The sequence below is a fragment of the Metopolophium dirhodum genome, chromosome 4 (genome assembly GCF_019925205.1).
Source record: "Metopolophium dirhodum isolate CAU chromosome 4, ASM1992520v1, whole genome shotgun sequence".
NCBI classification, from domain to species: domain Eukaryota; kingdom Metazoa; phylum Arthropoda; class Insecta; order Hemiptera; family Aphididae; genus Metopolophium; species Metopolophium dirhodum.
Window position 1 is genome coordinate 4538167 of NC_083563.1, and position 24252 is coordinate 4562418.

At 29.3% G+C, this 24252-nt stretch overlaps 2 protein-coding genes across 3 annotated transcripts; both read right to left on the bottom strand.

Moving 5' to 3' along the window:
- On the bottom strand, positions 1-12181 carry LOC132942670 (uncharacterized). Of its 2 annotated transcripts, XM_061011264.1 has the most exons (8): positions 11689-12181; positions 4711-4953; positions 3789-4633; positions 3286-3381; positions 2610-2710; positions 2050-2530; positions 1205-1386; positions 1-1103 (listed from the first exon to the last, which is right to left on the bottom strand). In XM_061011264.1, the coding sequence occupies exons 1-8, from the start codon at positions 11720-11722 to the stop codon at positions 911-913; spliced, it is 2175 nt and encodes a 724-aa protein (XP_060867247.1). In that variant the 5' UTR covers positions 11723-12181; the 3' UTR covers positions 1-910. The 2 variants fall into 2 exon arrangements, with proteins under 2 accessions (XP_060867247.1, XP_060867248.1); XM_061011265.1 differs by lacking the exon at positions 3286-3381 and having other exon boundaries at positions 11689-12180.
- A 10001-nt stretch (positions 12182-22182) lies between these two features.
- LOC132942749 (uncharacterized) lies at positions 22183-23407 on the bottom strand. Its single transcript, XM_061011390.1, has 3 exons — positions 23290-23407; positions 22967-23202; positions 22183-22725 (listed from the first exon to the last, which is right to left on the bottom strand). Exons 1-3 carry the CDS (start codon positions 23405-23407, stop codon positions 22183-22185), a joined length of 897 nt encoding a protein of 298 aa, XP_060867373.1.
- Positions 23408-24252: the final 845 nt, after the last annotated feature.

The following is a 24252-nucleotide window of genomic DNA, read 5'->3' on the forward strand; positions in this document are numbered from 1 at the left end:
TTAAAATAATAAGTTCCAATTTTTTATTGGCCAATACAAAAGTTGAATATAAACAATACATAATCAATTAACTATTTTACAAGTGTTCACTTACAGTATATATCACTATATACTTACAGTATATACACTATACTTATAGTATATATCATTTAAAACTAATATTCATATTAATACTTCGAATAAATGCAAAGATATATGAAATAATGGAAAATGACAAAGATCCAAAATGATCATAACATTTAAAATATATAATATTATTGTAATAGTAAATTATAACATATACACGACACGGAATCGTGTAGATAAATATAATTGTTGTTTGTACATATATATGTACTATGTACACATACTATTTATAGGAACAAAACACCCAAGCATATTATAATATATTGGTATTCAGAATTAGAATCTCGTCGTCGATCTAGTCAAAACATAACCTTAATTGGCCAGGAATTCAGTTGATGATAAATAATAATAATAATACGCTGAAATGTATTACAGACAATACCAAAAGAAAACGCGAATAACGAGAACAAAAAACGATAAGAGATGATAGGGAACGACGACCAGTGCATATTCCATAGACACACAGGTTACCTATGCTGCTTAGTTGCGGTAGTAGTCCTTACATGTAGGGCGGGGGCGGAGGCCAGTTGCTTCGGCTCTGGTAGTTATTTTGCATCAGTGGGTGCGGTGGGTGATGCGGGTGCGGCGATTGGGACGGACCAGCACCGGCGTTAAGCCAATCGTTGCTGTCGGCCGCGGTCGGAGAGTACCAACCGGTTGGGGTGGCGGGGGTGGAAGTGACACCACCGCTATTGCTGCTGCTGCTGCTGCTACTATTGCTGCTGCTGCTGCCCGCCACCAGCTTTTGCCAGTCGGGTCGGCTTCCACCGTGCCCGGCCCATTCCTAGCTGGTGCGTTGTCTTTTGGGCGGACCACCCGCAGCAGCTTGGTATTGTTGTATTTGTTCATCATGTTTTAACACCAATGCCTTTAATTGCTGCAAAACATGCGTGACATCTTGCAACATGGCCATGGGTGTTTCATCCGGGTACATCGACCTGAGGCGTCCATTTTCCCGCAACACGGCCAACTGCTCTCTGTCAAACAAACGACGGATGAAATTTATTAACCTCTTCCGAACACTGTTGAATGGGTAGTAGAAGGGATAATGATTATCAAAGGAGGAGCAGACACTTACGAATTTCCACTGAACAGTGTCGTTTTTAAGTATTTGTTTAAGACGTAAGCGCATCTCGCGACTGTACACGAAGGCAATATCATCTGGACTAAATCATCTATTGTCACCATCAAATCCGAATAGATGTATGGTTTGGCGTTTATGCAGTGTATCATTCTCCCTTGAAGTGTGGCCTTTTGGATCTGTGTTAAATATATTTATATTATTTATTTTTTAAATACAAACTGGCGGACGTATTACAAGTATTATAATAATTTTAAAAACAAAATTTCTGTATTTTATATAGCAAATAAATCGAAATAGTATTTTTTTTGTGTTAATACACTCTGAATTTAATTTAATAACAAACAGGCCTGTTACTTATTGCTATATCACAATTGATCAAATATTAAATGTTGAAACAATTGTAAGAAGTTTAAAAATATTCCACAAATATTAAGTTAAAGAAAAAATAAGTTTATTACCATTTTTAAATACTGTATACACATTTAGTTTACAGAAAAACTACACAAATTGAAATCATTAGCCTAGAGAAACTAATATCTATTAATATGGAAAGTTACATTTATGTAATACAGTCAATAAAATTAAAAAAGTATTAATTTAAAGATTAACCTATAGTAATCTTATGTTTATTAATGAGCATTATCAACTTATCTATGTAATACAAAATTGACTGAGGTTTGATGCACATGCTATTTTTGTGAATAAATATATACTTGTTTAAAAAAAAAAAAGGTATAGAGGTTTCAAGATTTTATATCTTATAGAGGTATGCAAAATAATATTATTTTATTCTAGGCCCCAAAAATTCAGCCAATCTTAAAATATTAAATATCATTAACCTTGTATGCAGCATTATTAGATGTGTCATGCGCCCACATCCGTTCCGGTATTCTTGTCAATTCCCATCCAATATTATGACGAAGAGGATTCTCCTGCACAGCTGGAGGAACAGGGCTGGATGGTGGGGACGATAAGTCAATGATTTCTAAGGGCGGAGCAACTACAATGGACCCAGCATTCCTTAATGCATTGCGCTGTTGTGTGTTGGTTAAACGACCATGCACAGATTGGCCACTATATGGCTGCTGAGTTTGAGGAGTGGTAATTATTTGTTGTTGTTGTTGCTGTTGTATCTGTTGTATCTGTTGTTGCTGTTGTTGCTGCAACTGTTGTTGTTGGGCTTGATTATTGTTAGAACGTTGATTGTAGAATTGTCTCATTTGACTTGAATGTGACATTACATTGCCATTTGTCATTGGATTGTACATAGTTGTTATACATTGGCTAATAGGTACAACGTTGGAGTATGAGACAGTATTACTATAAGCATAAATAATTTTTTTTTCTGTTTTTAGATATTTACAAATTTGATTATTTGTATTATTTTGAAAACACTTACCCAATTACTGGTGTCGTATTGCTTGCACGGACTAAAGGCGGTGGTGGTACAACATGACCCACACTGTTTACCAAACTGCTACCTTGAGACATCGTTGAACCCTGAAAATCCAATAAAAACTAAATATAAAAAACTGTTAATTTACTAATATATATTACATAGCCCACAATGTAATATTAATACCCACCATTGAATTCAAACAATTAATTATTATATCACACATGCAAAACTTGTAGTCAATACTTTTATTAAATTTTAAATTAACTTTAATGAAGCATCAAAATATATTAAATTTTAAAATGATCCAACGTTTAACAGCTGGAATTATAATTTTAAAACAATTTCAAAGAAAAGAAAAGCTATATTTTTTATTTTATAATTATTATTTATTAATATATCAACATTACTTTTAGTCAACAAAAACATGTAAAAAAAAAACCTGTTAATTGTTTGAATTACCAACTGAGGAATGACAATAATTAGTCCATTAGTTTATAAAAATTGTTTGTATTAAATAAAAATACAAGAAGGTTATTTCTTTAATGGAGACAAAATTATAAAATTAAAAATAGTTTAGAGTGTGAGCTTTGAACTAGAGATAATTGGCTGAGTATTTCTATATAAGGGGTGAGGAATAAGTAGAGAAAAAAAATTAAGAAAGTTGAAAAATAAGTACCGCATTATAGCACTGGGCAGCTATGCTTTGATTTCTGGCTGCAATAGAATAGCCACGAGTTGATGGCGGCTGAGCCTGAGTGCTATATGAATTAACCTACAAAAATATTATTTATTTATTGAGAATACAGGCTGATTGTAGAAAAAAATTTGGTTTATTGAAAAGCATGCACGACGCCAACACTGCACCACAGTGAAGTATAATTAAATAAAACAAATTAAAATTAAAATAAATGAAAATTGAATGTAAAAAACTAAAAAGCCTTTTTCCCATTTTTCCCATATTTATATAATTTTGTAAGGTACAAAATATATAACTAATTGATAGATCTTTTTATTTATAGATACATTATTTAATAATATTTAATAGTTAATACTAAAAATAATTATAAGCATGAAATAAATGATACATTTTTAAAATACAAGCAACAATTTATTTAAAGAACCAAAAATAAAAAAGCAATTTAATATATATATTTATATAATATGTAACATAATTCATACCATTTGGTTTGCTGGCCATCCATTTTGATATGTATTCATCATAACTGGCATACTCGGTGGTAATGGTGCTGGTGTCGTTAATGTGTGGGGAATAGTATTTTCAGCAGGTACTACTTCAGGGGGTGCTCTGATCCAAGCACCAGGTGGATTTACATGGGTAGACTTCTGATTAGTTAGGAGTTGTGTATCAACCACCTTAGCTGGCCAATATTCCTCAAAATTAGTTTCCGGTGGAAAATAATTTTTAATATCATCAAGACTGGTCACTGTGCAAGAGTCACTGGCAAACAACTCATTTCTGATACCCTGAACTTTACAACAGAACTTGAGATAGGCCAAGTTCCAATTTTCTAATTTTACAGCTCGATGTTTTAGGTTTTCTGTTTCGCCTTCAAAGTAGAAGAGCGGGACATATTTTTGGTTATCTTTAATACAATATGGCACAACAGACTCAGAGTTAATACGAATAAAACCACATTTCTCTCTGCGACCTGGAGTAATATTGCATAACAATTTTTTATAACATACTTCTATGAACGTATAAAATTCATGCACATCTTCTAGACGGACAATATAATCTTTTCCCGCAAAAAACACTTCTTTCCCATATATACAATCGGCATGTTTTTGGTTGATATCATTTAACAACTTAGCTTCAGATTCAGTAATAAAATGGCTTCTTACAGATGTGCATGTATAAATATCTGCATGCAGATAATGTAAGTAGTTGCTGAGTAGCTGAGTTTCAGCCATACGTACGGATACAAACTTTGAATGTTCACCATTAATTTCTCGTATGATATAGGGTACATTGTATCCAGCAATTAATTTCCATGCAAATCTACCTATATTGCATAAAAGCACATAAAACAGTGTTAACATAGAAAGTTTCAAAACAAGAATTTAACTCCTGATTGCTTACCTTTTATACTTTCTACATCTTCACTATCTTTGGGTATTTTATCTTGATTTTTTTGTGCATTATTCGTTGTAATTGCTGAATTAGTTAATGTTACTGCTCTACCTGCTCTGTTTATATAAACATTTGCCGGAGAAGCAGCCTGTTGCTTTGCTGCAGCTGTTGCATTTTTTTGATAATTTTCTTTCATTTTGAGAGCCATTGCATTTATTTCAGGATCATCGTGTTCATTTTTTACACTTATCCCTGTAATTTAATTATAAAATTATGTTTTAATATAATTAAATTATAAGTAGGTAAAATGAATAATAAAAAAAATATTTATTAGGAAATAATTTATGGATTTTAAATAATTAAAACTACAAGAACATATTTTTTTCTTTTTTTTTTATATAATATACATTTGCTGAAATCCATGCCCACTAAAAATCAATAAATAATATTCTATCCAAATATTATTTAGAAATTATCATAATGAATTTATGTTACAAAGAGACCAAAATTCTTATACATGTACATGAATAATATTATATCTCGTAATCATGGTGATCACTTATCAATAGGAGTAAATATTAAATATTCTAGTATTATGATTTACGATAACATGTACATAGAAAACTGATAATTTATAATATATCTATAAACGATGATAGGATGGTAAAATAGAATGCCACAATCATTATTACCTGAAATTTAGGACACTCAAAGAGAAAGTAAAAGAAAATAATGGGCAAGCTAAAAACTGTATTATTTACGTTATGTGTGCAATAAAAGCTGTGATGAAGTTAAAAAAAATTTGATAGTCAAAACAATATTAGTTTAGTCTTATGGACTACTTTGTCTCAAGTTGCTTTCACTAGCCAAGTAAAAAAAAAAACCGTTAGGTATCTTATATTTTACTCATAAAAAATTGATAACAGAATATATCTACCTATTTAATTACTTATATTATATTATATTATTATTAATTACTTATTATTTTAATAAATATATTTATATTTTAACTATTTGTTTTGAGTTTATATAAGTTATAACTAGAGCGCGGATTTATATGAAATTGCAATTTTTTTACATTTTCGTCAGTAATTTTTACGAATTCTAATAGTTTAAAGCTAATGGGGATTTTTGTTTTTTTGCATATTATTGACAATTTATTTATTGGTTATTAGTTTATTACATATTTCTAGATATTTTGACAAAATTCAAAATATATTGCATATTGAACCGAAAATTTAAATAAAAAATTAGAATTAGAATATTTTATCAATCATAAAATTGTAATAATAAATTTTGTAGGCTCTAAGTGATTATTAATTTTAATAATATTAAATTAGAAATTAGAATTTTTTTTGTTTATTAAGATAATAGATAGTGATAAGTAATAATAATACCTATAATTATTAATTATTATATTATAAGTTATTTAATTTGTTTTAAATTATTTTTGAGGAATACATTTATAAACTATTCAATTGTGAATCTTTACCATATAAAACAATTTAAAATTTATTTTTCTTGCAAATATTTGTTGCATATTATGTTTACGATTTTGACTTCATATTATATGGCATATTTTGATACTTTTTAATGCATACAAATCCGAGCTCTATTTATAACTTATAATTTATGATTAGAATAAAAAAGTAGTTATGGTGAAGAACCACTCTCAAATACAAACTAGATAAAATGAAAAACGTAGATCTACATTACTGTTTTTTAAAGCTTATTTTAGAAACCTACTATAAAAATAAATGTAATATATATATTTATATATACCAAACTAGTTGAAAGAACTAGTTTTTAAAAACATTAATTAATATTGTATACACATAATGCAATAACTAATATAATATTATGTAAGTATACAATTATGTTTATTGTTATAATATAAAACAAAAATAAAAATATAGGTAGATACTTGCTTGATATTTATTATTAACCACTTAACCCTTTATTTATATTATAGCGGAAGTGAATTGTTTGTTGTACCTATTTACATGTTACAGATGAAAATTCAATGTGTACAGTTACAACTTACAAGATAAACATCGGATTTAGAAACGAATTACCACTAAGGTATATCAGTGCAAACTTAGATATTATTATATAGATTTATATAATTATATATAACACAATATGGATTTATACCTTTAATTGATACAATGATGTAACAAACAAAAACAAATTTAAAAATAGAAAACCACTATTAGAGTTTATTTGGCGTACACAATATTCAGACGAACATAATATCAAAATCTAGTAAAACGAAGTCTTCACAAACATAGTTTTAGATTCTTGGCGGAGCAATGCACACAATTTTTTACAATAACATTTTTTTTAATAAAAATATTTGGGTCAAAAGTAAAGAATGTCCCCTAACTTTCAACTATCAGAAAAAAATTATAAAATAGAGGGAAAACGGGAATTTTAAGGCAAATCCACCAGTTTTCGACCAGTTCGATTTTTTTACGTAGTTACACAATTCGAAACCGATAATATTCACCAAATTATAATAATTTATAATATTAGTATTTTCCTAGTTAGTTATTTACTATAGGTACCTAAAATGGTATAAATTTAGACTTTCAATGGACATTTTACATTATTTTTTTCATATAATTATCAATAAAAAGATTTCATCTATGCTAACATTCTTCAACAAAAAAGATTGAAAATTCGATTGAACGTTTCTGATGTTGTTTATAATGAAAATTGGAATTGAAAAAAATAAAATTTAGGTAATAATCTACCATCAATTTTATAAGAGCGTTTTAAGTAAGAATTTGAACGAAAATCGATAAAATCGCAAACGGCAACAGGACTTGAAGACAGTTACCAAAATTATCGATGTTGCAGTAAACAATTACTGGTATTGAATTCAAGTACTCGATTTATTAGTAAGATAACTTGAACATCACAATATTCGAAACACGATATTACTAGAAGGACTATTGATAACTACAGGTAATATTAAATTATATTTATATACCCATTGTAGATTTCGACGAAAGTGTTTATATATTAACAAATACAAATACGAGGTAGATTTATAATAAAAATGAAATATAAAATTGTATTCTTATCACATATGGATTGTTTTTATGTTTATTAATTATATTTATTTTTTTAATATCTTTATGATTATGATTATAACAATATTATTGTAGTTTTAGGAATGCAGCTATTGTTAGATTACGAAATTACTAAATTCCCAATACAATTTACAATCGGTAAAATACGGTTTTAGGGACTATATACCTCCGTGGCTCTGTGTTAAGAATTTTCTCGTTATTTGACACATTAAATAATTTTTAATTATAAGTTAATTTTAAGTTTTTTCAGTTTTTAAGTGAGTTATGATTATTATTAAATTACTCTATTTTAATACACGCATAACTTGCTAAAAAAAATTGATTTGTCGTAAGACACCCTCATAGAAATACAGATGATGTTCCTATCATCAAGTTTCATAATAAGGTTAACCGTAATCTGCTGAGCGTAAATTTGCCAAGGTACACGTCTTGTAAGACGGAGACAACAAATATATACGAATATACCCGTGTCGTCCTCTTAAGCCGGATTTACAGCTACGTACTATGTCGTGCCACGCGTTGGAGTGGTACCAACGGTTACAACTGACAACCATAATGGTTTAAAAGTTGAGCTAAGTCAATACTTGGTATACCCGGGTGCAACTTTGTTATTACATGACGTCAAAGAAGTAACGTCCAATCGTAAAGGTCCCCACACACTGCAGCGGTGGCGGTTACGGCAAAATGAGTCCGGACACAATTTTACCGGCACCGCCAAGACAAAAGAATTTTACCGCCACCGCTGCGTCACGTCCTTAATGCGATTTGATCAACTCGACGTACGTCGCGTAACTGTGAACCCGGCTCTACAATGTGCGTTGTCAACGTTAACCGCCAGTTAGGTTAAATATTAGACCAACCGGTTAGCGTTAACGGACGTCGTAAGAACGGACCAAACAAAATGTAAAATGTGCGATACTATAGGATAGCTACTCTCGTCAAGATTTTGTTTTGCAAATTTACACTCAGAATATTACGTTTAGCAGAGTTAGTTTAATTGACGAATAGACCGTGAATCGACCTATTATTTATGAAACTTTACAGTAAGAACATTAACTGTGACTGTATGTGTTTTTTTTTTTTTTTACAAAAATTCAGTTTTTGAAGTGGGTTAAGAACATTTAATTTACGTTATATTATATACGCAAAACTTGTTAAAAAATTTAAAACACCACATACTAACAGAGATATTGTAATTTTTTAAATGAAATTCAAAGAGTATTAATAGAATTTCATGTTACTTAGTTATTAACTCTGTTATTATCATTCTAAAATAAAATTTCAAAAATATTTAGGCTAAATTAACTAAACTACTTTTTAAACAAATTCAAAATTTTAGAATTTTAGTTTTTAAATTAATAACATTTAATACGTTCGGAGTCTTGGTCAGGAAGCTTAGATCCTACATAAGTAGTTCTTATAAGAATTTAAAAATATTACAAATACGAGGCATGGTTTTCATATACAATTCAAATTTTACGATTTTTTACAAAAATACTACCCATTTTTTTGATATAAATGTATACCTTTTTGAAATTCAAATATTGACAAAATTGTATGTTTAAATAAAAAACAGGGATAGCAACAATCTTAGTTATTTTGTTGAATTCAATAATAATAGTGGGGATATTTTCAAAATATTTAGATTAAAATAAGCTATTGCCTATTTTATATTTTTGTGATGAATCTCTTTACATTGTTATACTTCTACGATAAGTCAATATTGACTCTAAAATTAATCACAATCATATATGATATGAATTGAATAAGTTAATAACATCCATAAAAATACATTAATATTAGTTTAAATAACGTTGTATTATTGGGTCTAAATATTTGTCAGCGGCATTATTTTCGGAATTTTTATAGCCCCTTGACTATTTGAGGCCAGTGGCGTGGTGAACACCCAGGTGCCATGGTGGAATTTATTTTTTTTTTTTTTTGGGGGGGGGGTGGTTGTATACATGATGGTAACCAATAACATAAAACAAAAATTAAAATATTTACAGTCACATAATAATTAAAATATGTATATATAATGAACGGGATAAAGAGTGGGTAGGTCTGAGATATATACTGGGGCATCATAGTTTTTAATGTTTACAACGCCACTGCTTGAGGCTTACTAATAATAATTTGTCGCGAAAACGATCTGAACAAATCAACAACAATCACGACTTTATTGCAGTTTCTCAGAGTGTGTTACTTAATTATATCTAAATTCATGGTGGTCACTCGTGTGATACGTTGTGGGAAAGGGATGCAACGTATTCGATTTTTTTTTTTCGAGGAACGATTAAAACCGAACGTTTTAGAGAAACGGAATCCGTTTTGATAAGAATATGACACACCGGACAAAACAATAATTGTTCGTATTGACCTCGTGGAAAATATTTTTCTTTGTTACACACACATATATATATTTTTATTAGGTATATACAAGGCAAAATAAATTTTGAAAAGGGTACCATAAAACTCTCTACTAACACGATCTTATAATAAAAACACTATATTATGGGTACCAATAGAAAAACGCACAAATAACAACAATATTATTGAAATACACGTAAAAAATACAATGTAACCCTAGTTCCAAACAAAAAAATTGAGCCACGTTCATCAGTGCCATGTAATTATACCTAAGACAACGTTTGAAAGTGTTTTATTGGAATAGGCGCCGGATGATAGAGTACTGATTTATGAAATGGTTTCAATTAAAAAAAAAATTGGTTGATAAATTAAGAACGCTATTTGTTTGCGTGGAAACAGGCGCTTGGGAATCTTCTGGACGAGTTTCAACTAGAGCACTTTTCACGGTCCTGAATGTATCGATGTGGTGTATGTAAAACTCGGTACAAGCGGCCAGCGACGATTAGACGCACACACACACACACACACAAGCGCGCGCGCGCGCGCAAACAAACACAAACGCAACGATGACCGCCGTCACCACTACGAGTGTAGGACGAAACATATTTTGAAAGGATGACGGAAATCTTTAAACACGCATTAGGGGCAGTTATTTTATATCATTATTTTTAAGATCTCGTTTTTCAATCGTTATAATGTCAGGAAATCCCGGAGATGCGTTCTTGTTATGGACCGTGGTCAATCGTCTTAGCAACAAATAATAATATTAATGACAATTAAAATCGATTGTGCAGTCAAACCTTAACCAGGAATTTGGAACGAAAGAAAAGCATATAATGTAACAATTATTATTATAATTACTTTTGGTCTTCACAATAATAGTGCTTAGTATAAAAAAAAGAAGATTTAACGCTACGTTAAAAAAAAAACGTAATAAACTATAAACATATGAATCGTTGTGCTTCTTTTATGTTTTAAAAACTTTGGTTTGGTTTTATAAATTAAATTGATCGTAGGTATAATATTATACATTTATGGATCTATACACTAATACAATATACCTAAATCAAATTAGTTTAACCAGCTAAAGCGTCAACTAATTCATCGAAGAAATTACTTATTTCTATAAAACAAGTACTACCTAGAATAAAAATAAAAATAATATCTCCAACCGATCTGGGTAAACGCTAATATCTTGATGTTTCAAATGTAAGACACGTTTGAGATTAACCTAAAAAACAAATGAGACACTACCATCTTATATTAATAACAAAATAAATAAATATTTATAGTATTAGGCGTGTGGGCAATCCCCAACACATGATAATAACGAAAATAATAACAACAACAATATCGAATAAATAATAAATTATAATAATCAATATTAATCAAGATAACTAAACCGAGGACGGTATATATAGCCTACAATCTTGTCAAACAGAATAACAAAAAAATGAAAACCAAATTACGTTACGTTATATTGTTATAAATTTATAATCATCGGGTTTAATATCGTTACCTTCGTTTGCTGGAACGCTGATTACAGAAGCCATTTTTCAAGTGTTCGTCGAGTCGTGGGAAGGGAGGGGGACGATAAATTACGTTATTCGACAAAAATAATATAGCACCGTGTTAATGGCATTTGAAAAAAAAACAAAAAAAAAAAACCGGCGAAAAAACCAGCAACGGCGACAACTGTATAAATATTGAATAATAGTATTATGTTAATAATTATTCAACGAACTACACCGAACGGGTCACGCAGTGCTGTCGGTGGCCAATTCGGGAACAACGGGAACCGTAGAACGATGGGAACGTGTCGGACAACGAGCTACGGGCGGCAATGTCGACGGACGAGTGTCGAATGAATACGAACGGTGTCTGCCAGCTCGTTGGCGCGGTGGTGATTCGGTGGAAGGGCAGCGGGTCGCGGAGCTCGCCAACATAACGACATAATACCAGGCGCCCGTTCGTGTGTGCGTGAGTTTGCCTGTGTGTACGAGCGTTGGTGTGCGAGTTTACGCGCATTTTATACGTGCTAGCGAGTTGGTGTGCAGGTGTGTGTGTAACGAACACGGCGCGCGTGCGTGAGCTAAGTGAAATCGTCCGAACAAAGACGGAACCAGTCGGCGGCTGGATAGCCTCTATGCGAGGTACGTACCGAGATAGTACTTCCCCCGACCCGTACCCACTTCCCAGCCGACGGTCATGCGCTGGCGGTGTGGCGGAATCCAATGGTGCCGGCCCGTCGCCCGTTTGCGCGTAAAACCCATTAGGCGGCGACCCCACTGACTAGTACCTCGATAGAGGCTACCGACGCGCTGAGCTCGCATAGTTCAAGGTTTTTTCAAACAGTGTACCAACACGGGAACGATAGTAATTTATTATTTCTTTGAATACCACTACGACTACGCCGCCACCGATTCCCGGTAATAAAGCGACGCCAACGTTGTGCGTTCGCTTCCACTCCGCTCCCCTAGTCACTACCACAACGACCCAACTACCATAATAATATTAATGTCGTTGCATTGAGGAACTGTGGCAGCGACGCATTTTTGGTCGTGAAATTAAATGTTAAAAACCGGTATAGAAAAATAAACGCACTGGTATAAATAATTTATCGTACCATACCATAATACCATGGCATACATCCCACCTCACTGATACCGACACCCTACGGCCTACACATCAGACTGTCGCTCCGCGCAACCACTCTAATCAACAATATTGTATTATTATTATTTATTATTACATCCGTTACATGCCTCCGCGCCGCCTTGTATAATGTATACCTACACGCGACGGGCGGGCGGGCTTATTTTTAATTGGATTGCTATTATTCGATCGTTGTATAACTCGCATCCATCTGTGAGATAACGGTAATGACCTTGCGATGGTATACCGTGACGGTAATTAATAATTGTATAAACATGTATAATATAAACTATGATAAATATACAATAAATTACAATATAATATGTATAATAAATTATTGTAGGTTGGTATACAAATGCATAATATGGTTATGAATTATTACCAAGCTACTGATTATACAAATACAATTGAATGCGCAGTCATCGTTTCTATGGTTACATTAATATTACCCAAATGTATAATAATACATTTTAGATTCTGAGTGAAACGATGAATGTATTGATTTTACAATGATGTGTGTTTTTTTTTTTATTTTTTTTTTTTTTATTTTTTTTTTTATTTTTTTTTTTATTTTTTTATTTTTGTGTCTGTGTACACGATAAGTAGTCGAAATAATGCTTCGATTTTCGACTTCAGTATCTTGTTCGATGGGAAAGTGAATATCGTTGGTGCATTGGGGAGGTCAAAATTTTAATTTCCCAGTAGTTTTCAAAAGCGATGTGAAAAACAAAAGAAAAATTAAGGAAAAACGGGAATTTTTACGCAAAATCGATTTTTAACAAAATCGATTTTGGTTATTGGTGTAACTCTAAAACAAATGACCGTAGATGCATGAAATTTTCACTGGTTGTTTATATTTGCATTTTCTATACACAATACAATTTTGAAAATAATTTGACTTTTTTTGAACTGTTTACGGACATTGTCAGTTTTCAGTTTTTTTAAATTTTTTTTCTATAAATATCAATAAAATTTTATTTGTTGGGTAAAAAAGCTTGAAAATTTAATAGAAGGCTCCTAGGTTATTGTTTCAAAGGCAGATGAAAAAAATTAAAAATCCTTAGTCACAGTTTTTTTTTATACACGTTTAAAGTTCAAATCTTGAAAAAATACGGAAAAATCACGAAAATTTGCAAATTATTTTGAGTTAGAAATTCATAAAAAATTTTCTTTTTAAATCTAAGATTTTAAAATCTAATACAAGATTCCTCATAAGTTTGTCTAACTTTATCAAAAAAAAAATTTCTACAAGAAAGTCAAATTAAATTTTTATGAGCGTTTTAAATTCATATTTTTACAACATTAGATATTCACTCGATTTCTCATGTACCGATTTCCTTATTTTCTTGTAATTCAAAAACGAATAACTGTAGATACATGAAAATTTCACTGAATGTTTATATTAGCATTTCCTATACACCATACAATTTTGAAAATATTTTGACACTTTTTGAGCTGTTTACGGGCATTTTCAGTTTTCAATTTTTTTAGTTTTTTTTTCTATAAATATCAATAAAGTTTTATCTGTTGGGCCAAAAAGTGTAAAAATTTAATACAAGACTCCTGATATATTTTTACAATAGCAGTTGAAAAATATTGAAAATACATAGGCACAGTTTTTTTTTATAAGCATTTAAAGATCAAATTTGGACAGAATTTATCAAAATCTCGAAAATTATCAACCATTGTAATTAATAAATTATAAAATGTTCAGTTTTTATAGCTAAGGATTGAAAATTTAAAACAAGATTCCATGTAAATAGATAATTCGGTTACCAAAAAATCTAAAAAATACACAAGCACAGTTTATTTGTATAGTCATTTTAAGTTCAAATTTGGACGAAATTACATAAAAACCTAGAATAACTATTTTAGTTATTTTGTTGTGATTGTATAATATTATTCGTGGGCACTTGAAACTTCTAATTTGTAATATTTTCATCGATATATTATGATGAATGATGATAGTATCACGGTTTGTTGTTGATGTATAACGCGTTATATGTACCTAATGGATATTGTGATATGATTAATTTGGAATTTATTATAGGTCAATTTTTTTTGTAATACCATAGATAAGTGTATAATATGTCTTATACCTAGACTGACATATCGTCTCCACTCAGAATCGTTTTTCTTATACAATGATATATCATTGAATTCAAATTTAATACCATCCATTATACAGTGACCCACTTGTAACCTACAGTACAGCAGAGCGACATCCACTTGCCCACCTTTTTATTTCTGGTACCGCCTAATTTACCATTACCAGTAGGTAAGATCGTGGTATTGTGGTACATATTTTATCCTATGGTTTTCTTATCTACATGGATTAGCCTAATAATTACAAACCACGCAATTCAGATAAAAGTACTAACAACCAACAACAAAATAACGTTTTTAATAATGGTGGCTAATAAAATGATATTATCTTATCGTTATCGTTTATTTCAAATACAAAGGTTTCTACGCTATTTCAACCGTTTTTGAAGATATTTTGGTATCTTATCAGTTTTTTTCGTTTAACCAATTAAAAACCAATAAGAAACATTTTAGAAGTTACAATATTGTTGTTAAATGTACCTAATAAATTTTGTTTTTATTTGATTTTAAAATATATGATTATTATATCATTATATGTTATCTGCCAAATATTCATTAATAAATAGTAGTTATCGTTTATTAATAATTATTTATCTTTAATCAATTATTGATTGATGGTTAGTCATAACACACTGCTCATTAGTGTTCCAACATTTGAACATCATATTGTACCATTAACTTAACGAGATGGGTGCGGCTTGTTGGTAAAGAATACTGTCATACAGATAAAATCTACCCATCGTCGCGACTATAGTCGACCTATCAAATACGTACATCGTACGTGGCATTAAAAATATATTAAAAACGATCATAAATGTTTTTGTTGTAAAAAGGTACCTATAATACAGGCTATACTCAATCACGGTCTTACTTACAGCCTACAGGCATGACTTGCGGATTACTTAGTTACCCAGATAAATGTAAATGAGATTTATGTCGGCAGTTATCGGTATAGGTACGGTAGGCACCTTACGAAAGGTAATCGAAAAAAAAAATCCCCAAAACAAATACTTATACATAATTATATATCTTAAAATACTCATAACTCGCTTTAAAATTAAAATATAATAAAAATCCTATGATATTACCTAGATAAGATTTTACCTTTAAATTTTATAAGGCAGCAATTCACTTCAATTTTTAAACTAACGTGATCTGCTGAGCGTATAATTTTTCTTTTATTATATTTAAAATAACTTAAATATTTATATATTATATTACTGTGTAAGTGTTTTTGTGGACACACAGTATATTATTTACCGTTTCCACTTCATGAAATGGACAACTTTTCATGAATAGATCGATTACATGTACGAATAGCAGTAGTATATTGTTTCCGATCAGACATTAAAATTATATTATAATTAATAAATATTAAATATGTTTGACTATTAAAAGTACTCAACTTTAATTTTACTGTAAAATCTAGACAAATTCGTTACTTGGAGTCGTCAAAATTACCTCCCTCTATAAATATTGCAGTGTTATTACTTTTTCTCATCTATATAAGATTATTTATTCATAAACTTATAATTATAAAATTGATAATTTTATTGTAATATATTACATATTAATATTTGAGTTAAAAAATCATTTAAGATGTTATTAGGATTTAAAAACAGAAATACGATTAATTTTAAAAATATTAACTTATTAGAAACGTTATATTATTTTATTTCACTGTTATATTTGCCAAACTAAGATTATATGCACTGTACTATTATTACTAAAGGGTATATACACGTTTATAAATAAATAAATATTTATATGTCATATTACCATATAATATAATATTATGTACCTATTAATCAATATTATAATAATATAATAATTATTATTAATTATCATTCAAATTTTATATATTTATTTTTAATAATTTTTATTTTTGACAGCTGTATCCGACAGACAGGTTTAGCTTTGGGGATTTTTTTCTTGTTAAATATAATATAAACAATACTCTATAACCACCTATAGGCTATAGACAATTACGGTTTATTTGCGAATCATGGAAAAAAGTACAATTAATAAATATGTAAATGTCATAAATAATTATAATTATAATATTCGTAAAATAATGATGTTTTAATTATGAGTTTATGACAGTGATTTGTTTTACAATTTTTAGAAACTTTTATATTCAAACAAAAAAAAATCTTTTACTCTTTCTACCTAAATAATTGTGATCTATGTATCAATTATAATCAGTCAAAAAGTTCGTTTCGAAAAAAGTTGGACAAAAAGTTCTGACTTATCTGCTGTACAGTACCTACGTTACATGAGGGTCACTGTATAATTGTTTGTACCTATTAAATTTGAATTCAATGATATAATATCATTGTATACGAAATTACGAAAAACGATTCTTAGCGGAGACGGTATGTCTGTCTGGATATTTTATATTATTATTCTAACCTGTAAATTGAGTTAATATTATAAATGACAAAAAAAATAGTTAAAATCTTTATTTTTATTCGTTTTTATGGTGATAATTGATAAACAAAGCGTTAAAATTGAAATTCCGTTTTTAGCGGTTTTTCATAATTTGTCGGTGGTTTTTCGCGTGGCATTTTAAATAACTATTGAGAAAATCAAAAAATGAACATCATTGTAAAACCTCTAGCTTCCTCGGCCCTCGCTCCGCTCAAAATCTAAAACCCAAATCCTCTACATGGTAGCTGTAACTTAGATAATTATTACTTCGTAATAAACACTAATTACTATTGCAAATTGAATATTGCACAAATATATTGAAATAGTGCAGTTTAGCTCGATTTTTTGGGAATTTTTCTCATTCATATAGGTAATAGGTATATTTCAACGAGTTAAGCAGAATGGTAGGTACAGTCAGAATTTCTCAGTTGGACTTATAGTTCCAAGGTTATTTTGGTAACATTTTGAATATAATATACATAATTACATATACAAATTACAAATGGAAATAAATAAATGTATTTTTACGAGATATTTATCGAAAGCCCACCAAAAATTCGCCGTCTCAAGAGAGGAAGACCCCACGACCGAATCAAATGTCCTACCACTAATCACTGACACATCGAATACATCAAGCCAGAAAAATTCTAGTTCTTAACTTAATTAATAATTAATACTTAGTATTTTTATATCGCACTTATGTAAGTAAGAAAATTGTATGTATATATTATAAATAGGCCTAGATAGCTACTCTAGCTAAGAAAGCCTTAATATAAATAAAAAAAAAAAAAAATTACGAGATATTTATTAAATAATTGTTTAATTAGTATATACATATAATTCAATAATACATTCACATGACTTTGGTTTATCAATCATTACCCATTCAATTGGGTAATAATTAATAACTAATAAATCGATAACATGAATGATGATAGTCGATAGATGCCACGAATTAAGATATCTTAATCCGTGATCTTAATCCGTAGATGCCGATATTATGATAATCGTATATTTCGGGTAAAACAAAAGAACCTATTTTCCAACCTATTATTATGTGTATAAAATTTTATATTGATTCAGGGGGAACTGTCTCGATCCAGGGGGGAAACGTCCAGTACCACTAAAATACGCAGTGTGGGAGGGACGTCCAATCAACGTGCAGAATACATTTGAACAAACAATAAATACTATTATTTACGATTTTCAGACATTTTATCTGAATTTCTTTAAAATAAGAACCCCCAACGTGAATGTTGAATAAATGTATACAGTAATTAATATTTAATACTAATGTAATGGCATTCGAAATTCCAAACACAGTTTACGTAATTTGTAGTAACATTTTATTATTTTTTGAAAAATGAAATATTATATTATATATTATATACAAGTATGTTTGTATATTTGTATAGTAGAGCCCTGCGTGGGCCTACGAGCTATACAGGCCTATACGGCTATACTTTCTGATGATCATTTAGACTTTAGCGCAGCGTCTTCGTTTGGCAGTTAGCAACTACTACCGAGACTGGCCATGATATGCAACGACACGTTTCTATATCAACAGTATAATGTTAAAACATTTTAAAATTATTTAGAAATTTAATGAAAAACGCTCATTTTAGATAACTTTACACTTTTATTTTATTTTATTATTTATATAAGTATGTTTATTATTAATATAAAATAACTATTTTACATTAGTCGATCCTAAAAGAAAAATATAACCTCAGTATATCTTAATCAAAACAAGTTTGGTCACCCCTGCACTATACACAGACACTAGTACACTACTAACACACTAAATACACCCACATTCCGTATTTTTCGTCTTGCCTAAATGGGAATGAATATTACAGTGTATGTTATATTGTTACTATGTTTAACAAACGACACAAACCGAAATCCGAACATATGGTTTATATTTATATACATGGCGTATAGTGTATACCTCAACCTTTTATATTATAATATAATGTTGTATCAGCTTTAAAACGTTAACATTTTGTATTTTTGTAATGTATATTTAAAAAAAAATCGTCGTATTTCCCAATTCCCAAGTGGAACTCTCATAAAAGATTTTTTTTAAAAGCATTCAAGTACAAATACAGATATTTATTTTGAAAAGAATTTAAAATACGTATTTGAATACTCAGCAAAAAAGTATTTATAGATGCATTTCAAATACTTACTTTCAAATTTTACATAAAATATTTTTTTTTACCTTTTAAATCAAGACGTATCAACTGAACTGATTATCTTGTTTTACGCTAATTTTATAGAGCATATATTTTACACCGTATCATTTGGTGCAACTTTAAAGTATTCAACTATTTTCTTTGTTGAAATATATTTGAATTTTGGTTGAGATAATAATTTACAGTAAAAAAATATATTGTTACACATATTCTCAGTTTTTGTTTTTATTTGACGTGATCGAAATTAAAATAGAAAATATAATATAAATTAAAAATAATTATTTAAGTATTTGGTTTTAAATATAGATATGCTTTGAGAAAGTATTTTAAATACTACCTATGTGTAAGTACTTTTTTCAAATAGTTTAAAATACTTTTACTCAAGTACTTTACAACACTGGGTAAACATAATATTGTATAGATAAATCTCGAACTACAGTGGACGCATCGTACAATTACGTTACAATGTTACTAAGATCTTACTTAAGATGTTACTAAAAAATAAAAATCAATAGATACAAATATACAATAGTGAATAGATACAATTGTTTAGCAGATTTATAAACATTTGAAAATTGTCTTTCGTGTATTTATTGTATTTTAAATTCAAATACTTTATCGTCTTAGTTTGGATTATTATTTTTTATCTATTCAGAAATAAAATCATGATATTTAATTTTGTACTTTATAATATAGCCTCCTAAAGTCCTAAAAGAAATTTAAAACACCATTATTGATTATTTTCGTTGAAATACAGCCTACATAAATATTACGACGTAAATAAATTGAAGACTATTGAATATTGATATTATGGCCTTTCACACGCGGGATTTTTACTTTTGTAAACGTTAGAACTTTAGGAGTGTAAATATTGTGTATTGATGTACCTAAATATCATATTCATGTATACAAAGGAAAACATTCTAAGGATATATATAAAAATGAATTAATGAAAATATAGTTGGTAATCGGGCACATGGAATTCTACTATCTTATATAAATTATTAAATAGGCACATTTTATGATATTTTCCCGAATATTAATAGAATTTGTTATTTGGTAGTTGGTATTATTGCACTAATCTGGTTATTGCCTATTTGTAATAAATTGGTGTCCAATTGTATATATAACTTTATATATATAGTATAGTACTTTAAATGAATCACTAATCTTAATAGTTAATAGTCAAGTTTAAACATCAAACAAAAAATAATAGGTTATTACAGCGAAAAAAAAAATGTTGATAATAGTTTTTTTTATTGGTATTTGTTCTTAAATACTTATTGACAAATGTATTAGAAATACTCTTTAAATATTTTTAAGTTAATGTAGGTAATTGTATTCATTAAAATTAAAATACAAATATATTACAAGATTATTAGTATTTAGTACATAGTAATATAAAACAGTGGCGTGGGAAGCCTCAACAGCGTCAATTGAAAATTATGAAAACTGTGCACTTATTGACAATGAAAAATAAAATAATATTGCTTATCGTTATTTATTTTACTCGTGTTTGATGATATTTATGACATACGAGCACACAAAATATATAATAATATTTTAGCTACGTGAGTATAATAATTTAAGAATGCTGACTGATATTTTGCCGTCCCGTGCACAATGTGCGGCCCTTGCGCAGACAGTGTTTGTCATATCCTTCCTACGCCACTGATAAAAAAATATAATATACTGAAGTCATTAATACTTTTATAGTTGTATACAATATGTGAGTATGATATAATATCAATATAATTTTATTTTAATTATTCACATATATTTACATGCATTTTTGGCATGTAATTTAGGTGTATCATTATTATTATTTCGTGTCATTCTGATATGAATATTAAATTTTGTTGACAAGGATATTTACTAATAATTAGTAGTTAACTATATTATTAACTATAAAAATACAATATTGCACAACTGTCATATTAATATGTTAACAAGGCAACAAACTCTTGTTTGTCATTGCATTACTGCTGAGGTATTCATTCACGTTTGTACTGTACACAAAGATGTCAGTTTTAATTTTTCGAAATATTTTATCAACAAAAGCAAAACTAATGTCGACGTATATCGTAAATGTACGTCACATGTGTCATAATTTTGTTGTACAACTCTTGGAACTCAATAATATTATTCGGACCTTTGAACGTATAAATGTCATTATTACGAAATAATTTTGGTTGTGTAGGCACTAGGCTCTAGCCCAGGACCGTATTTAGGAATTTTTCGCCCCCGGGCACAATATTTATGGCGCCCCTTTCCAACACAATTTTTTTAATACCATAGAAGTGGTGGCTAAATTTTTTTTTTTTCGGGGGGGGGGGCATAAAATTAATTCTTTAATCTTTTTTTATGTTTCCCTTTCTCATTGACAATTTAATTTGCAGTTAGTTTTTAGCAATTTGAACTAGGTAGGTACCTATGCATTCCAATATTATATTTTTAATAGTAGGTAAACCATACAATAAAAACATAAGTAACTAATTTATAACTTAGGTCAAAGGTACTATCTACTTAGAATCTTCCATGATTCAAATAATAATGAATGATATACAATTAATAATATAATATACAATAATATTATAGTAATATAATAATATTTATTGTTTATTTTACAATTTTTTTCTTGATTGAATATCAGCAAAATGATCTATAATATCCTCATATTTAATTTGTTTTGTTATTTCTGATTCAATATTTAATATTGCAAGTGAGTTTAATCTCTCTTTAGAAATTGTTGACCTTAGGTATGTTTTTATTCGGCGTAAAGTTGAAAATGACCGTTCAGCGGTACAGTTTGAACAGGGAGTACATAAAAACATGTGTAAAGCAATACTCACATACGGGTAAATGTCTTCTAAACCTTCTATTTTTAACATAGAACTCATATCAATTATAGTTGATGGAGAATTTTTCATACTTTGAATATAACTTTGAAAATGAACACATTCGTTAATAAATGTTACATCCAAATCTTTTGTATACATTGAGTACAAATGTTCAGCTGAAACACGTACTTCTGATGGTTTTATCTTTGTGAGTCTTAAAAAAAAACTATACTTTGTTATGACATTATCGTAAGCTAACTTTCGACTTGTTAATTCTTTTATTATAGAATCACAAATCACTAAATATGTGTTTACTTTAAATCCAAACTACCTGTTAAATTGATTTCATTTTCAATAATACTAGCTGTTTCATCATGATGTTTTGTCCTTTTTTTTTACGTTTGTAAATAGTTTCGTAACAATTTTCAGAACATTTTTTCATTGCTAGTACTTCATAATGTTGAAACATTTCATCAGAACGGAGATTTACAACATATTTTATCAATGCTTCATATTGATCACACACTTAACACACATCAATATTGACTGATTGTAGATATTTACTAACCACATTAAATCGTTGTAGTAAATCACCCCAAAATAGTGACATAAATGTAACTTCAAAACGGTTCATTAATCTAAGTAAACCACGAGCTTCATTTTGAGTGATAGATTTTTCATTTATATTTTCTGATATGTCGCATAGACTTTGTTTAACACTATCCCAATTTTGGTTTATAGCTTTACATGCATCTTCCCGAGCGGACCATCTTGTTTCGGAAAGATTTTTCAATGTAGATTTTACTTTAAGTAAGTTCCAACGATGAGTTGATGAGGAAAAAAATGTATAAATACTTTGAATAAAATTAAAAAATATATTAGCTTCCTTACAGCAACTTGCTGCACATGACCCTACTAAATTGAGGGAATGGGCTGAACATGGTACAAAGTCAGCCAATGGAGAAACTTCTTTAATTCTAGCCTGGAGACCAGAGTAAATACCAGACATATTCTTTGCGTTGTCATATGATTGACCCCTCAAATATGCAATATCAATATTATATTTTTTTAAGAGAGAAAACACAGTATCAGCCATGCACTGAGATTATGTAAAACAAAATGTATACATATGTGAACTTAAAAAATAAATAATAATAAAATGTATCATTTTTTAGAAATCTTCCTCTTAAAAAAAAAAAATTATTTTTTGTTTATTTTATCTGAGCCGCCCCCAAAGTGTGCCGCCCCCGGGCAATTGCCCACCGATGCCCCCCCTTAAAACCGGCCCTGCTCTAGCCTCTAGGCAGTAATGAATCCTGGACAAAATGTCCAGATACAATCTTTAATAGACGGACAAGATGTTCGTGTTATAATAAAATAATTGTAATAACATAATTTGAATCAATAAAAATGTAAAATTAAAAATTGAAATAAAATGTCGTTATCAATGTTGGATGTTTGCTATTGTAGGATTTGTCAATGGACTGCAACAATTGCAAAAATGCTATGGAATAACAATTAACAGCTACCGAATTTTTAAATGATATTGTTGGTTACTGAGTTAAAAACGTAGTTTATTTTAGTTAATTTTTACCGATTTAAATAATATTTAACAATTTTTTTTTATACAAACAATAATTTGTATTTCAATTATTTCAATACAAGTTTAAGGTTATCCAAAATCTAAATTTTACGGCATTCAGTTGGCCGTGAACTCGTAGACATATATCTTATATAAATTCTTATCGGTGATGTGGTAACGGGAGGGGGCTAGTTAAGGGTAATTATAGCTCTAAAAAAATACAATATTAATGCAGTACAAGTCAAGTATACAATACAAATACACAATAATAC

Bases quoted from the DNA above. Each gene is read 5' to 3' on its own strand.
- LOC132942670 (XM_061011264.1), bottom strand. From the start codon at position 11,722: ATGGCTTCTGTAATCAGCGTTCCAGCAAACGAAG. The intron at 2,531-2,609 runs GTAAGTGTTTTC...TTATGCTTATAG, and splicing joins AATACGACACCAGTAATTGG to TAATACTGTCTCATACTCCA. The intron at 1,104-1,204 runs GTAAGTGTCTGC...TTTGTTTGACAG, and splicing joins ACACTGTTCAGTGGAAATTC to AGAGCAGTTGGCCGTGTTGC.
- LOC132942749 (XM_061011390.1), bottom strand. From the start codon at position 23,407: ATGTCTGGTATTTACTCTGGTCTCCAGGCTAGAATTAAAGAAGTTTCT. The intron at 23,203-23,289 runs GTAAGGAAGCTA...ACTTACTTAAAG, and splicing joins GTCATGTGCAGCAAGTTGCT to TAAAATCTACATTGAAAAAT. The intron at 22,726-22,966 runs GTTAGTAAATAT...TTTAACAGGTAG, and splicing joins TACTACAACGATTTAATGTG to TTTGGATTTAAAGTAAACAC.